Source organism: Tursiops truncatus, chromosome 15 (genome assembly GCF_011762595.2).
Source record: "Tursiops truncatus isolate mTurTru1 chromosome 15, mTurTru1.mat.Y, whole genome shotgun sequence".
NCBI classification, from domain to species: Eukaryota; Metazoa; Chordata; class Mammalia; order Artiodactyla; family Delphinidae; genus Tursiops; species Tursiops truncatus.
This window is the reverse complement of record NC_047048.1, coordinates 7012240-7028071: the sequence shown is the minus strand read 5'-3', so window position 1 is coordinate 7028071 and position 15832 is coordinate 7012240. Positions and strand designations below refer to the sequence as shown.

The 15832-nt window shown below is 56.1% G+C and overlaps 1 protein-coding gene and 1 long non-coding RNA gene across 13 annotated transcripts in view; one reads left to right on the top strand and one right to left on the bottom strand.

Moving 5' to 3' along the window:
• Positions 1-1735: 1735 nt before the first annotated feature.
• The window catches only part of ZAN (zonadhesin), a 32165-nt gene continuing 18068 nt past the window's right edge, over positions 1736-15832 (bottom strand). For 7 of the 12 annotated variants that reach the window (XR_012325986.1, XR_004522135.2, XR_012325987.1 and 4 more), the window contains 22 exons: positions 15630-15810; positions 15251-15362; positions 14845-14939; positions 14372-14548; positions 13158-13366; positions 12749-12893; positions 12195-12439; positions 11943-12107; positions 11676-11800; positions 11037-11332; positions 8018-8229; positions 7364-7505; positions 6778-7025; positions 6153-6282; positions 5785-5959; positions 5304-5477; positions 4886-5025; positions 4243-4442; positions 4005-4143; positions 2356-3488; positions 2053-2152; positions 1912-1949 (listed from right to left, as the gene is read on the bottom strand). Coding sequence is in view for 5 of the 12 variants with exons in the window: in XM_033840282.2 (XP_033696173.1) it covers positions 1780-1820; positions 1912-1949; positions 2053-2152; positions 3348-3488; positions 4005-4143; positions 4243-4442; positions 4886-5025; positions 5304-5477; positions 5785-5959; positions 6153-6282; positions 6778-7025; positions 7364-7505; positions 8018-8229; positions 11037-11332; positions 11676-11800; positions 11943-12107; positions 12195-12439; positions 12749-12893; positions 13158-13366; positions 14372-14548; positions 14845-14939; positions 15251-15362; positions 15630-15810 (3630 nt within the window). In the remaining 7 variants the exon portion in view is untranslated. The other 5 variants (XM_033840282.2, XM_033840283.2, XM_033840284.2 and 2 more) reach the window with 5 other exon arrangements.
• Positions 8258-15635, top strand: LOC141276457 (uncharacterized). Its single transcript, XR_012325992.1, has 3 exons — positions 8258-8382; positions 10559-10631; positions 15359-15635. It is a non-coding gene; the product is annotated as an uncharacterized lncRNA (long non-coding RNA).

Genomic DNA, 15832 nt, shown 5'->3' with positions numbered 1-15832 from the left:
CGGCTGTGGAGGAGGGGCAGAAGCTGGAGTGGAGGACGTGGACCCCCCACAAGTACACACACACACACACACACACACACACACACGTGTACAGATGCTGCGCTAGGTTGGGAGGACAATTCCCCCTTTCAAGATGCTGCCCAGGCAGGTTCTCCCAGCCTCTTGGGAAGGGAGGGGAAACCACCTGAGTATCTTCCCCTAACTTCTCCCTCCCAAACAGGAAGATGAGATGAGGGTGGGGGTCAATCCCCCGAAGTCTCTCAGCATCTTTGGTTTCCCAGCCTGCCCGCCCCAGGAGACAACTGCAGGGGCAGCCCTGGACCGGGTCAGGTTTGTCAAGCTGGTGCAGCCCTGCCATTTTTGCATCTCAGCTGACCCCTGTTGTCGTGTTGGGGTCAGTACAGGACCCCAAATCACAATCTCTGCCTCTCCCAGCCCAGGAAGCCTCCGGCAGTGATCCTGTCCCCAATTTCCTGCCTTCGGGAGTATAATACTCTGGAATCCTCTGTTCCCTCCCTCGATGACACGGCCCAGGTGTTGTACCCCTAAAAGCGGGTGGATGGGAGTCCGTCCTGCCGATGACAGCGGGGGTCTGGGTCCCCCTACTTCCAGAAAGAGGAAGTCTATCTCGAGGATGCTGGTCCAGGCCACCTCCTTCGCTGCCAACCAGACATCCAGGCTAGATAAGGAGACCTTAGCTGGGTGAGGGGAGGAACCGAGATCAAGGGGGCAGGATATAGATGAAGAACAGAGAGGCAGAGGATCAAAGAGCAGGAGAAGGGAGCTCAGTGCGGGCAGGCATGCCGCCGGGAGCCCCGTGATGCCCAGGTTAAAGCACGGCCAGTCCAGTTCCAGAATGCCTGAGCCTTCCTGTCACAAGCTCCAGAGTGTGAGCTGCTCCCCCCAGCTAAGGGGCTGGGTGGCCTGGCCAGGGGCACCCCTCCCTTGGAGCCCGTTCCCCAGCCAGCTTGGGTCCTGCTTCCTTACATGAAGGTGGCTTCTGGGGTCATTTGGAGGACAAGCACAGAATAAGGATTCCTTTCTAGAACCCAGGGTCCTGCCTGTTTTGGCATCCCCTGTCCTTGGGGGTCCCACATCCTGAGCACCCCCGTTGACAACCTTCTTTTTCTTGGAGCCCAAGCAGGATATCCCACCCCTTCCCCCAGGACCTGCCTGGTGAGAGGCACGAGGTACAGGGGTCAGGGTGGGAATGTTTGCACTTTGGCCTTTGGCCGAGGTGAGCTGCTCACTCCTAATAGGATGGAGCTCCAAACTCCTCCCAAGCCGGCCCTCAGACTCCACCCTCAGTTACCATAGGAACCCCAAGGCCCTTTTGGTCACAGGCCGGCCGGTTCACCCTTTGGAAAAAGCCACATCCCCAGTCCTTAGCCTCTGCCCAGCGCCTTAGTCGCATCGTTAGAAATGGAAAACCTCAGGATTACCTTTCACTACCTGCCGGTGGGGAGCTCTGAGGCCAAGTCCGCCAAGAACAAGGATTCCTGGCGTGAAGTCTTTTCTCCTGTATCCCTGAAGCAGAGGGCGGGTGGTCCACCCTCACGTGGCTTTGTCTAAGGGACAGACAGCCCCTCACCTCCGCAGACCTCTGTTCCCCTCCCCTCTGGACGCTCTGTGGAGCCCCCAGCCCTAGACCCTCACACCCCGTCTCCCTCCTACTTCTCCCCTCAAGACCCCCCTCACAGAGCCTTTCTCCACCAGAATCATGTACAAATTCACGTCTCAAAAATAAATAATTTTATGTCTCCTTCTTCTGTGGACAACTCAAAACTGAGCGACTTTGAAGGCATGGTCTGGAGCAAAATCTGAGGAGAAAGTGAGAAAACCTTGTATTAGAAGCAGACCCGACTTCCCGGAGCCAAAGCTGTGGACAGTGGGGCTGGTGCTCGCCGGTACCTGGCAGCTCGTCTCTGGTCTGGCCCTGCATTTTCTCCCTAGAGGGCGTGGGGAACAGACACCAGCTTGAAGGTCGGCGCCCGCTCCCCGTGTTTGCTCCCCTACCAGCCGCCCCTCCTCTTCCCCTTTCCTGAAACTCACCCCCTCCTCTTCCTGGAAATGCATTCTCTGGTCACTGCTGACACTATGGCCAGCACAGTCACCAGCAATCCCAACAGGATGACCGCAAAGTTGGAGGCTTCTGGGACATGGGGAAGAGAAATAGGGATGTGGGATAGGAAGAGGTGGCAGAGACACTCCCTTTCAGTCCTCGGCTGCCACCCTGGAGGGATTGCATCCCCTACATCCCTGGTGGCTGTTTCTCCCTCAAGGAGGCTGCTGCTCCCAGGGGTTTCAAGGCCTTGGTGCTGCCCTCCTGCTTCTGGACACACAACTCCCATGAACCTTCTAAGGGGATGTTTATCCAGTTGGTCCGCTAGAGTCCAGGGTATTATGTCAGTCCGTGCTTCTCAAAGAGTAGCCCAGGCATCACTTCCATCGGTCACCTGGGAGCTTGTGAAAAATGCAGATCTCTGGGGCCCCCTCCAGACCTACTGAATGCAAATCTCTGGGGATGAGTCCCGGAATGAACAAGGTAAACAAGACAGCCCTGCTCCACCCCGATCTTAGGCACGAGGATAAAGTTGGAGAACCGCTGGCCCAGAGGCTCACAGGAATTACTGTTTGGGATGGAGAATACCAATAAAAGGTACTGGAGGCTCAGAGGGACACAAGGGAGGGGAATAACAGCAGGGTGAGGCATACAGAGCTCAGAAGTGGGGAGCTCAGGATCAGACAGAAGATTCCAGAGTGTGTGGGTAGGAGATGGGCAAAGGGACTCTGAGATCCTTGAAGGACACTGACCCGGCTAATCTGTAGGGATCATATTATAATATTATTACATTTCATATAGTAATATACCACATTGATACTATACTATCTATTATACATCTATAATAGATATTATAGGGTAATACTATATTATATGGGATAATTCTGCGGCCATTGTTTGTGGGGAAGGGGCTGTGAGGATACAGGCTGGGATGAAGGATACAGGCTGGGATGAAGGATACAGGCTGGGATACAGGCTGTGAGGATACAGGCTGGGATGAAGGATACGGGCTGGGATACAGGCTGTGAGGATACAGGCTGGGATGAAGGATACGGGCTGGGATACAGGCTGTGAGGATACAGGCTGGGATGAAGGATACAGGCTGGGATACAGGCTGTGAGGATACAGGCTGGGATGAAGGATACAGGCTGGGATACAGGCTGTGAGGATACAGGCTGGGATGAAGGATACAGGCTGGGATACAGGCTGTGAGGATACAGGCTGGGATGAAGGATACAGGCTGGGATACAGGCTGTGAGGATACAGGCTGGGATGAAGTTCTTGCCTGGCTTTTTGGGGGGTGGCACATCCCGAGGCTCCGTGCAGAGGTGTCCCCCGTAACCAAGCTCACACTCACAGGTGAAGTGGGTTCCCTGCTCCTGGCAGCGACCATCATTCTGACAGGGGTTCTGTAGGCACGGGCTGTCTGCAAGGTTGGAAGGGGTTGGGAGGGGGGTTCTGAGAGGGGCTTCTCCACAGCCAGGGAGAGGGGCCTGGGGGCTGGGACGCCAGGGAAGAAAGCAGCAGCTGACAGAGACTCGCCAGGTCCGCTGGCCGGGTTTCCAGTCCTGGCTCTACACTCCCCGAGCTCTGGGGAAACTGCTCACCCTCTCTGAACTCCATTTTCTTTACCTATAAAGTGGGGATGCTGTGCTTACCCCCAGGTGGTGAGTAAGGACTAAAGGAGATCCCGGGAAGCTAACGCTGGGCAAAGGGCCCAGCACGGTGCCCGGCAGAGAGCAGAGGCTCAGAGAAGGCAGGGCCTGTGCCTTTGCCCCTCCCGAAGAAGACAGAGTGGGATCGCATGGCACGAACTTCCTGACACTGATGAGATGGAGTCCCAGGCACAGGACTGGGAGGGATGCTCCTCGGTCCAGGGACACCTCCACCCTCACCCCCACCCCCACCCCCAGCCCGCTGTCAAGGGCCGGTCCAGGCTCACCTCGGAAGCAGCCACGAGTGAGGTTCCCCACGGTGCAGATCTCCCCAGGGCTGCAGCTGAGGGGCTCACACAGCAGGACCCCCGAGCTGGCACAGGTGCAGCGCTGGGAGCAATCCTCGGTCACGAAGCCGTCACCCTGCTGGAGAGGGAGAAGGGGCGGGAGGTGGGGTTCTGGTTCACCTCCAGAGTCTGGCTCTCCTTGTCTGCTCTCCTGAGGCCTCCCACTTCCAGCCCGGACCTGGTAGTAGATGCCATTGTTGGTGCAGCCGCAGTGGGCCAGGGGGAGGCTCTGGGCACCGCTGTAGATGTAGCCTGGGAGGCTGGTACAGCCCTCCACGCAGGGGCCCTTGCAGTCCCTGGGAGCTGCCAGGGTGGCACAGGAGGCTGGGCAGGGTGTCATGCAGCTCTGATAGACGGTATTGGCTGGACACGGCAAGGCTGAGGGGACAGAGGGGACAGAGTCATAGTCAGAAGGTGGCTGCGCTGGGGCTGGCCCCCCACGTGTGGGCAACGAGGTCACCCAACAGAGCACAGAGCTTGGTAGAGGCAGGGGAGCCAGAAGAGTGGACCAGCTTTACGTGTCTTTTTGTCTGTGACACCAGCGCATGAGGTGGAGCGAGGATGGGCACCGGCGAGAAGGAGCAGGACGGGGTGATGGGGTGACAGGGTGACGGGGTGACGGGGCTGAGGCTTCGGGTGAGGGCACAGAAGGAGTTAGTTCGGGAGGGCGTTGACAAGGGGAAAGTTCAGGGCTGGGGGAAGCAAGGCAGGAAGCCAAGGTGCGGGTACCGGTGGGGGCTCAGAGCGGAGCAGAGGGCGGAAATGGCCGGGGGCAGGGGAGGAGGCCAGGAGCCCGCGGCTGGGGAAGGTCAGGGCCTCACCGCAGTGGGTGTGGTTCCGCCAGCTGACTGGGTTGGCGCCCACCTCCTGGCAGATGATGGCGTACCCGCTGAGGACCTGGCAACGCCGCTCGTCCTGCTCTTTGGGGTCCCGGGCGGCACACAGATCAGACACACAGTGCCTGGGGGGATGGCAGGGACAGTTGGGTGCTGTCAGAGAGGGGGAGGCAAGGAGACCCGGCCCCACAGAAGAGGCCCTGGAAGCCCACCAGGCAGTGTGCGTGTGTGCATGTGTGTGTGTGTGTGTGTGTGCGTGCGTGCGTGCGTGTGTGTGTGTGTGTGTGTGTGAGACAAGTACCAAGGCCACAGAGAGAACTGTGCCCAACAGAGAGCCGATCAGAGAACAGGCCCCAGGACCTGGAGAAAGGCCATTCCCACGTGGCCTGGGTCCCCGACTCACTCCAGGAAGGGTTCCGGGGCCACAGGCTCGTGGCAGGCAGCGAAGGGGCCCTGGGGGTCCACCAGCACGCTACACGCCCGTGTGTGCTCGATGAGCTCCAGCTGCTCCGGGCTGCATGCTGACACAGGAAAGCCTGACGCCTCCTCTTCTTTCACTTCCTCCTCTTGTACCTCCCTGGGGCAGAGATAGTGAAGGGCCAGGTGAGGCCCACCATGGCTGTGAACTTAGGAAGAACTGGGGGGGGAGGGGAGGGGAGGGCTCGGGCACGGACCGGGATCCACAGGGCAGGTGCCCCACAGTCAGTGGGAGGGGAAAGAAACGATGGGATTAGGAGAATCAGGCCAGTCTGAGCCCTTGACCTCGGGGTTCCTCCTCTGCTGAGGATATGGGGGTGAGCAGGGTGTAAACAGATACTACGGTGTCGCTCATCGCCCCTCCAGCCCAGGCTGGGCCTCCCTGCTCAGAGCCCCAGGCCTTTCACCTTGAGAAGCGGGGGAGGCCTCCCTTGGTCTTCTTCACCTCCCAACTGTTGCCAAAGACAAGGAGGTTCTGGGTGAGGGCACCGTCGGGCAGCATAAAATCATTCCTCTTGTTCTGGTCGTAGTTGCCGCACAGGCCGCGCACAAGCCTTCGGTACATGATGGGCAGGGAGATCACTGCAGGAGGAAGGGGTCCCAGCATCGAAACTCCCCACCTCGTCACTTCCCACCCCTCCTGGGTCCTCCCCTGGAGCTCGGGGGCCCCACTCCCAGGCAGAGGTCCTTTCACTATGTTCGGCCCAAGACGTGGTTTTCCCTACCCCCATCCTTGGAATGTCCCTGCGGCCCTCCGGTCCCCACGCTCAGGTACCTGCGTTGTTCTTTCCATTGAAGCTGATGACCAGCTCAAAGTCTGTGATCAGATACAGGCGGTGGCCTCGCATGGTGACCCGCAGCTGGTCGTTGGGCTCGTAGGGGATGGTCACCTTCTGACCGTTGACCTGGAGAAGGCAGACAGGAGCCGCACGGAGGCCTGAATCAAGGTGACCCTCTGCCGCTTTGGCCTCTGTCTCTCTGCACATCTTGGTACCGCTCGGTGCCGTCATCCCGGGGAACAAGATACCGCAGGAAGCTTTGCTACCCCGAGTGGCAAAGGCCTCCCTGAGGTCTGCTCCTGTTGCAGCCTCAGCCCCTTCCTTGCAAAGAAACTGGCAGGTGGGTGCCCTGGTACTTCAGCACAGCTCCACCCTCACACTGCATGAGTTTCCCTTCTCTCTCTCCCCTGCCTCTCTCCCACCTTGTGTGTAATCCCACTGCCCTCCTCTGCCCTCCCCCCCACAAGGAGGTGAGTGTGGCACTGATTCTGATTTCCAAAACTAGGCAGCCTCTGCTGGGACCTTCCCAGGGAACACAGAGTCCTGGCTTCACCTGCTCCAGGTGGCCTCCCATGGCCCGACCTGCCTCCCCAGACCCTCCCGGCCTGGCCTGGCTCTTACTACAAGTCCCAGTTCCGTCTGGAGCTGGACTGTGTAGCCGTAGACCGTCACGATGATTTCGTGCAGGAAGATGGGGTTGAAGGACGGAAACACCTTGTTGCGGCCCTCCACGACCAAGGGCTCCACCCCATCAGGGAGCACGTCCAAGGTCTTGATCAGAAAGTAGGTCATGCGGCCCTGGAAGCGGTAGCTGAAGCCATCAAATGTGCGGTAAGTGGGGTCCCCATAAATTGTGCATTGCTCCGACTCTGAAAAGAAGGGCCAACGCTGAGAAGGCACCCTGAGTGATGTAACTGCCCCAGAGCCCCTCACCTGCCTGGGGCCTCCTGTCACCTTCCCTCTTAGCCCTGGGCTCCCCGTGGACTTGATCGTCCACTTTCTCCCTCTCCCAGCTTGAGAGGATCTCCTTGTCTGGTTCCCTCTTTTTGCCCTGAAGATAGCAGATCCCAGAGAGGATCATGTAGGCGACCAGGGAGCTGGTAAGAGCCTGAGAGCCTAGGCCCACTCCTGCCCGCGCCGGGTCCCTCCCTCTCCAGAGCCCCCAGCCCAGGCCCCTCTGGCTCCACCTCCCCGAGGGCCCCCTTACTCTCGGGTGCGCAGTAGTCTTTGCCGTCCTTGTTGGGCTGGCACTGGGAGCCCGAGGGGCAGGCGAAGGGCCCGCACTGAATGACGCCCGCTCTGCAGGCACACCTCTTGGAGCAGCCTCCGGAGAACCAGGACTTACCCGCCTGCAGACGCCGCAGGAAGAACGGGGAGTGAGAAGCGAAGGGCCAGCTCCCTTTCCTCGACGACTTCAGCCTAAGCCTACAGTCTGATGGCTCACTGGGCACGGGCCAGAGGCAGTCCCCGCGCCATCTGCACCCTTATGGACCTGTAGCGCCCCCTAGAGGCGTTGTGCTGGGTGTGTCTCACACAGGCTGCTCAGGAGGTACTGCTGAACCCATCTTACAGATGAGGAAACTGAGGTCACAGAGGTCCCCTGACTCGTGAGTGGTACCATCAGGATTCAAATCAAAGCCACCCTACCGGCTGCATCCCTGTGGTTTGCATTTCTCAGTCCCCAAACCCAAACCACACACCCTCTAGCCCACCCAGGAGGCCACCCTGCCCCATCACCAGCCTTCACACCCAGGGCCAGCGGTGGGGGCGTGGGTGGCCCAGGCCTAGAGAGGCACGGGAAAGGAGAACATGGCATCCCGAAGGTATGTTACCCCCACCCCTACTTCCTGGCCCCACTCACAGGGAGGGAGTTGCCCTGGGCGTCCCTGCAGCTGCACTGGCTCCTGGGCACACACTGCTGTCCACTGAGCACGTAGCCGGGCTCACAGTCACAGCCCTCCTCGCAGGTGGAGGGCACTCTGGAGCCTTTGCACTGGCCTTCCGGGTCCCAGCAGGAAGGAGGGCAGGAGGGAACGCAGGTGGTGTAGACGCTGTGGGCGGAGCAGTCCAGAGCTGGAGGCGGGGGCGGGGGGGGGGGGAACATTGACTGAGCGTGGGCTGTGTGCTGGCTCCGAGGACAGAAGAGAGCAAGAACTGGTTCTCCCCGCTCAGCGTGGGAATCCGGGGTCAGCCCGCAGCCGCAGCAGCGCGACCCTGGTGCATCTGGTCAGTAAGCATGTGACTGGCGTGTGTGTGTACGAGGTGTGACAGGAGCACAGGGCAGGGAGGTATCCACTGTGCTGGAGGAGCTAAATAAAGCCCTTTAAGTAGAAGTAGTTGCAAACAAATGGAACTGTTCACAGATGGGAAGATGTCAGTCTTCCCTAAGTTAATTTAATTATTATTTAGTTTTTTGGCCGCGCCACGCGCCATGTGGGATCTTAGTTCCCCGACCAGGGATCGAACTTGTGCCCCCCATGGAAGCGCAGAATCCTAACCACTGGACTGCCAGGGAAGTCCCTCCCTAATTATACATTTAATACGATACCCCCAAAATACACCAACAGGATTTTGTTTTGTTTTTTAATAGGACAAGATGATATTAATGTGGAAATGAGGATCTAAACAAAGCAGAAAAGCTGGGAAAATTCTAAAACAAACCAAAAAAAAACTGGGAAAAAAAAAAAACAGCAGTAGGTAGTGTATGTCCTTACCAGAAATCTAAACACTATCTAAACTCTCAATGACCACAACATTGTGCTGCTGGTAAATGAAGATAAATGGAGCAGTGGAAGCGGAGAAAAAGGCCCAGAGAGGGATCCAAATACGTGTGGGAATTTAATATAAATCATGGCATCTGAGTCAGTGGAAAAAGAGAGAATGGTCATTTAATAATACTGAGAAAAAATAAACACAAAGTTGATTCAGTTCTCATCCTCCACACCAGGGTAAATCCCCATGGATCAAACATTTAAATTTAAAAAAAAAAAGAAACAATACAAATACTAGAGCAAAACACAGGCAAATTCTTTTTTAACTTCAGAGTGGGGAAGCCGTTTGTAACTAAGGCTCAAACTGCAGAAGCCATAAAACAAAGATTATTATATTTGACCTCACAAATACACACATATATATATATATATATATATATATATTTTTTTTTTTTTCCTGCATGGTAAAAAAGAGTGAAAGATGAAAAAAAGAGACCTGGACAAAATTTTTGTAACTCATGGCACTAATGAAGGGCTACTCTCTGCAGCAGACAAAGGACATCTATAAAACATTTCAACAAAGACCAACAAACCAGTGGAAAAAATGGTGAATGGGTACGAAGAAATCACAGAAAGGGAAATCCACATTGCTCCCGAACATAGGAAAGAATGCACAACTTCACTCATAATAGGAAAAATACAAATTAAGGCTCTTTTTATCTTTCACATATCAGATAGGCAAAAATCCAAAAGCACGATAATGCTGTGTGTTGGCCAGTCTGTGGGGAAATGGGCACTCTCGTATGTTGCTGGTGGGAATGTAAATTCCTCAACCCCTATGGAAGGCCATTTGGCAACATCTCTCAAAAGCACAAATCCACACAATCCTTGATCCAACAATTCCAGGTCTACAAATTTATCCCACAGATAAGAGACACACACGTAGAGAATTGTATCTGCATGAGGTTATCCTTGCAGCACTGTTTGCAATAGCCAAAGACTGGAAACAACTAGAAAGTCCATCGCTAGAAGACTAGTTAAATAAATTATGATAAATGAATTATGACGTAGCTGCAAAAGAGAATGAGGATACTCTTTACATATCTGACGGGGAAGGACCGCCAAGCTAGTTTGTCAAGTGAAAAAAAATAAAGTGCAAACTACTGTGTCCCGTCTGCTGTTTGTAAGAAAATACAGAAAATAAATTTGCATTTGTCTGTATGTGCAGAAATAAAAGACTTTTGGAAAAATACTCAGACGCTGAAAAGAGCAGGCTGGGACCAGGGCCCCTGGGGTCAGGCGAGAGGGAGACTTTTCACTGGGGACCTTTTAATACTTTCAAAGTTTTTGAACCATAGGAATGCATCACATAGGAAAAACACCGTAATCACTGTTTTAAAATTTAAAATGTTCTTGGGGACTTCCCTGGTGGTGCAGTGGGTAAGACTCTGCGCTCCCAAAGCAGGGGGCCCGGGGTTCAATCCCTGGTCAGGGAACTAGAACCCACACGCACGCCGCAACTAAGACCCGGCGCAGCCTAAATAAATAAATAAAAATAAAAGGTTCTGGAATTAGATAGTGGTGCTGGTTGTACAACTTTGTGAAGATCCTGAAAATCAGTAAACTGTATCCTTTTAAAGGGTAGAAGAGTATGGTATGTGAATAATAATTTTTTTAAAAATTTTTTAAAGGAAAGAGCTAGAGGAGGATGCCTCAGAGTCTGCCAGGAGGGGAGAAGAAAGAACCTTTCGGGTGCAGGGCATGGTATGTATAAAGGCAGGGAGGGGTGTGGGAAAGCGAGGCCTGTGTGGAGAATGGGATGGTTTGATGCAGGTGATGCTGGCGCACAGGAAAGGGGCGTGGGGGAGGGGCACAGCTTGCAGGATCTCTCAGACATCTCAGAGAGGAGCTTGGACTTGCAGGCAACAGCCGTGCAGGGGCCTAACACGATCACATTTCTTTTGGAAAGGAGCTGCTGACAAGCAGCCCGTGCGGTCCTGGTGATGTGGGGCACTAGCTAAGAGCTTGCCGTAAATGGTCCACATCAGAGAAAATGAGGTCAGAAATAGGTCGGGAACAACTGAAATGGAGAATGGGGGCGCTTTCGGAGATACACAGACGGAAAGAGGGTTTGGGAGCAGTTTGGGGGCGGCCCGAGGACACACTCACGGCAGAAGCTGCTGTTTCTCCAGATCGGAGGCTTGATCCCCTGGGCCTGGCAGGCGGCCCCGAAGGCTTGTAGAGACTGGCAGAGAGCATGGTTGAGGCCTCCAGACTCACAGAGGCTGTGGGTACATCTGAGCAGGAAGGGACTGGGAATCACGCGGGTGGCACACTTCGCCCAGGCTGGAGCCTGGAAAGCCGCCTGGCATTGCTCCCGGGCTCTTGCCAGGTCAGCTGCCCGGCAGTTCGTGTTTGGCTTCTCCTGAGGTTCTGCTTCAGTCTTCTTGTCATCTTCTTGGCAACTGGGAAGGGAAAGGGCGTCATCATAGGGACAGCCACTGCCTCATCTATGATAATGACTTGGCGCTCCCAAACCACACCCTGAAGACGCCTCCTGTCTTCACCGGGAAGCTGGCCTGAGCTCTGGCCAGCCTTCCATGTGGCCTCGGTCTCCTCCCACGTTTCGAAGCCAAGACAGGAAGACTTTCTCGTTTCCCCATATAGGTTCCTGGGACCCAGACGCCATTGCCTGTCAAGTTACACGCACAAAGGACCACTCTGGTCTTCCCATCCAGGTGGGCCATACGGTCTAGAATCCCAACTCGTGTTCCTATGCAAAGGCAGAGGTTCTTCGGGGACAATTACTTTGGGTCGATCTCCTCGTCTTGCCAACTGTCCACATACATGACGTCATCCAGGGCTAGTTCGTCATTAGGCATCAATAGTTCGTCTTCTTCCTCGCCGTTGAAGTTCCCGCACATGCCGCAGGTCTGTGTGGGCAGAGGGGATCCAAAGATCTTCAGTGCCAGGGATGGCAGAGGGCATTTTTTGTCGGCATCCCCTTTAAGAGAAAGGCGCCCCCCTCCCTGCAGGCTGACTCCCCCTACGAAGAGACCCAGGTGTTTTCCTCACCTTTTCATAATAGGCTTTGGGGATTTCGACCTCTAGGAAACCATTGCCGTCAAACTTGACTTGCACCCCAATGTTGATGGTGAGCACGGTGTAGCCGTCCCTGGAAATGACTTTGACTCCCCGGATCTGGGTGGTCGCCGGGAGGGTGACCCGTGTGCCATTGATCTACAGAGGAGGGCAGGACCCGTGAGCAGGAAGAAGGACCAGAGCCCCGTCCCCAGAGCCCATGTCCTCCCCGCCGGCCTCGCTCACCAGCACTTGGTCCTTCTTCAGGGTGACCAGGGTATTGAAGATGTCCACGTGGACCTGGCGGAGGTAGAAAGTGTGGGGCTGGTCTTTCCGCTTCCCATTCTTGCCACTGATCTTGAAGAAAGGCAGGTCCACGGTGGAGTGGCATATTTTCACCAAGACGTAAGTGCAGGTGCCCCTGACCGCATGGTAACTGCCATCGAAGCTTGCGTAGTGGGACGCGTTGCGGAGGTGGCACTCTCCCATCCCTGGAGGGCAGACAGGTGGCTGAGGAGTGGTCCAGCCTCTAGCGAGAACAGGCCTTCTCCCCTGCCTCAAGGAAAGGATGGGAGGAGAGGGAGCCTCAGAAGGGAAGGAGACAAAGAAGAGAGTCAAGACACGAGGAGGTGGGGCAGGTGTCATTCGGCCAGGGAGAGACTTCTACTATCCCGTCTAAGTCCACGGCTGCCACGGGGAACCGTGAGTGAACCCCAAGGAGCCCTTCTTGATAGAGGGGGAGTTGGGGAGCGTTGGCCTTGGTGGCTGAAGGTCCTCCTCCACACTCAGTGGAGGCCTACCTGCCGCCCGGCACCGTATCAGCCCATCCCGGGACCCGCACATCTGGCCAGGCTCGCAGGCGGTCTGGAGGCAGGAGATGTTGTTGTGAGCGGAGCAGGTGCAGAGCCTGGAGCAGGTGGTGTCCGTGTACCAGCTCTCCCCGACCTGTGGGGCGCAGGCATCAGTGGAACCGATAGAAACTTGGAAGCCAGAGGTGGTCGGAGCCACCCGCACCCCAGGGCCCACATGAGGCTCGCTGCCCTTGGCTGCCCGCCTCCATCGCTAGCCTTCCTCAGGCTCTTGGCTTCTGATTTGCCCCTCAGCCCCCAGCACTGGCCCACCCTGCCCCTTTTCAGGCTCTGAGCCCTCTGGCCCCCAAACTCGGGGAGCTGGGAAGGGCAGGGCACCCCCTGTGGTCTGGCCTCTCACCGGGTGGTAGGAGCCCCTCTGGCTGGTACAGCCACACTGGCTGAGGGGCACACAGGAGGTCCCACTCAGGATGTGGCCTTTCTGGCACTCGCAGCCCTCGGCACAGGGCAGCGAGGACGGGCAGTATGATGGAGCGCTCAGGCTGAGGCAGGTGGCCGGGCAGGGGTTGGCACAGGTGCTGTAGCTGCTGCCCAGTGGGCAGTTCAGAGCTAAGAAGAAATCGGTGTTTAGGAAGGAAGAGTGACTTCCAGCTCTCTGACCTTGGGGCATCAAGAGTTCCTGGGAGGGACTTCCCTGGTGGTCCAGTGGTTAAGACTTGGCCTTCCACTGCAGGAGGTACGGGTTTCATCCCTGGTTGGGGAGCTAAGATCCCACATGCCTCGAGTCCAAAAAAATCAAAAACATAAAACAGAAACAATACTGTAACAAATTCAATAAAGACTTTAAAAATGGTCCATATCAAAAAACTCTTAAAAAAAAAAAAGAGTTCCTGGGAACGTCCATCAGACGAATGGATAAACAAAATGGGGTCCAATCAGACAACGGAATATGGTTCAGCCTTAAAAAGAAGGAAATTCTGGTACTCGCTACGACATGGTGAACCCTGGGAATATAACGCTAAGTGAAATAAGCGAGTCACAAAGAGATGAATACCGTGTGATTCCACTTAGACGAGGTCCCTAGAGTCTTCGAATTCACAAAGACAGAGAGTAGATGGTGGCTGCCAGGGGCTGGGGGAGGGGACGGGGACTCACAGTGTTTAATGCGGACAGAGTTTCAGTTTGGGAAGATGAAAAAGTTCTGGGGGCGATGGTGGTGATGGTCGCACAATGAGGTGAGTGCGCTCAATGCCGCCGGACACTTAAAAATGGTCACAATGGTCATTTTTATGTTCTGTATGTTTTACTACAATTAAAAAAAAAAGCGTTTCTGGGAAAGAAGAAAGGTCACAGAGCTGGCCTAGGGAAGAAGGGAAGGAGGCAGTAACCAAATGAGATCAGAACTTTTTTGGGGGCCACGCCCCATGGCATGTGGGATCTGAACCAGGGATGAAACGGTGCCCCCTGCGGCGGACGCGGGGAGACGGGAACAGAGGAGGGTCCCACGTGGGGCCTGGGGGCCGGGCTGCGAAGGGAAGAGTGAAGGAGCAGAGTTTAGGGAGAGGGAGAGAGGGCAGGGCTCTCGGGACTCCCCCTGGCTGTCAGGTCACTCACGGCAGAAGGTGGTGTTCCGCCAGGCGAGGGCCTGGCCTGCGCGGGCGCACAGGGACGCGTAGGCCTGCAGGGAGCGGCACAGGGTCGAGGTGTCGCCCTTGGTCCCACACTGGCCGTACACGCAACTGGTGAAGCTGGAGTGCGGGGCCACCACCCCGTGGCACTGGGAGAAGGGTCCTGGATGAAACGTAGGTGAGACTAAGCTTGGGGAGGGAGCAGAACCACGCGGCTGCTCTGGGGCAAATTCAACATCCATTTCCATCAGAACCCGTAATTATTGAGAACCTACTGCCTGAGATGCAAAAAACGCCACAGATCCGTCAGCGTTCCCAGGTGACCACTGCCTCTGCATTCCCTCTGCCTGCCTCTTGAGGGCCACTACTTCCTGTCTCACCCTTCCTCCCTCCCTGCTCAGTGCCCCTCCTCTGTCTCCTGCCCCCGGGGAGCAAAAAGGGGCCCCCTGCGTGGCTTACCCTGAGGGTTCATTAAGATATCACAGTTCTTATTCCAGGCCTCCGTCACTTTCTTCCCCAGGCACCTGGGGGGCCCGCCACCCGCAGCAAAGCAGCTGACAGAGGAGGAGGGGAAAGGACAGGAGTTTAGGATTGGAGGAAGCTTTCCAAAAGCCAGAGCAAAAGTGGAGAGGGAAACAGGGAGGGGAGTAAGGACGGGAGAGGAGAACAGTGATGGCCTCAAGTAGTAAGGTCAGCAGATGCAGCAGGAAAGCACAAGGTTAGATCTCAGGGTGGACTTCCCAAGAGACAGATCAGTCATCAGCTCCAGGAAAGACTGGGGATGCACAGGGAACACCTCCAGGCTGCCCGCCAAGCCTGCGCCCCTGGTCCGGCTCCGCCCCACCCCGCCCCCGTTCCGGCTCACCCAGGTTCAGACAACTCATTTAGCTTCCAGGAGGCCCCCAGCTTCACAGAGCTGACCGCAGGCCTTTTATCAGGCTGCAGATTGTCATCTAGGCTGTTGTTGTTGAAGTTCCCTGCAGGACGGAACAGTCAGCAGAGGCCTTGAACTCAGCCCCGGGACCAAGAAGCATCCCTCCCTCTTCATGCAACCAACCAAGATGAGCCCTTTCTCTTCCTTCATCTTCGGCTTCCCTTCATGCCTACCCTAGCGCACGACACCTTCAACCAAGTAAGAGGTCGACAAGCACCAAGGACGCCTAATCAGATGTGTGGATAAGCAGGACCGGGACAGGCTCCAGCCCATGACCCCGGCCTCACCTGCTGGTGCCCTAGGAACTCACCGCACAACCCGCAGAGCCGGCCAGCGTAGGAGGAGGGCACGGTCACTTCCACCAGGTGGTTCCCATCATAGCGAACTTGAAGCCCGAAGTCCGTGTAGAGGAGGATAAAGGAGCCACTGGACCTCACGTTCACCCGGCCTTGTGCAGGCCACACGGGCAGGGCCACCCGGCGACCATCCAGCTACAGAGGCAGGGAGGACACT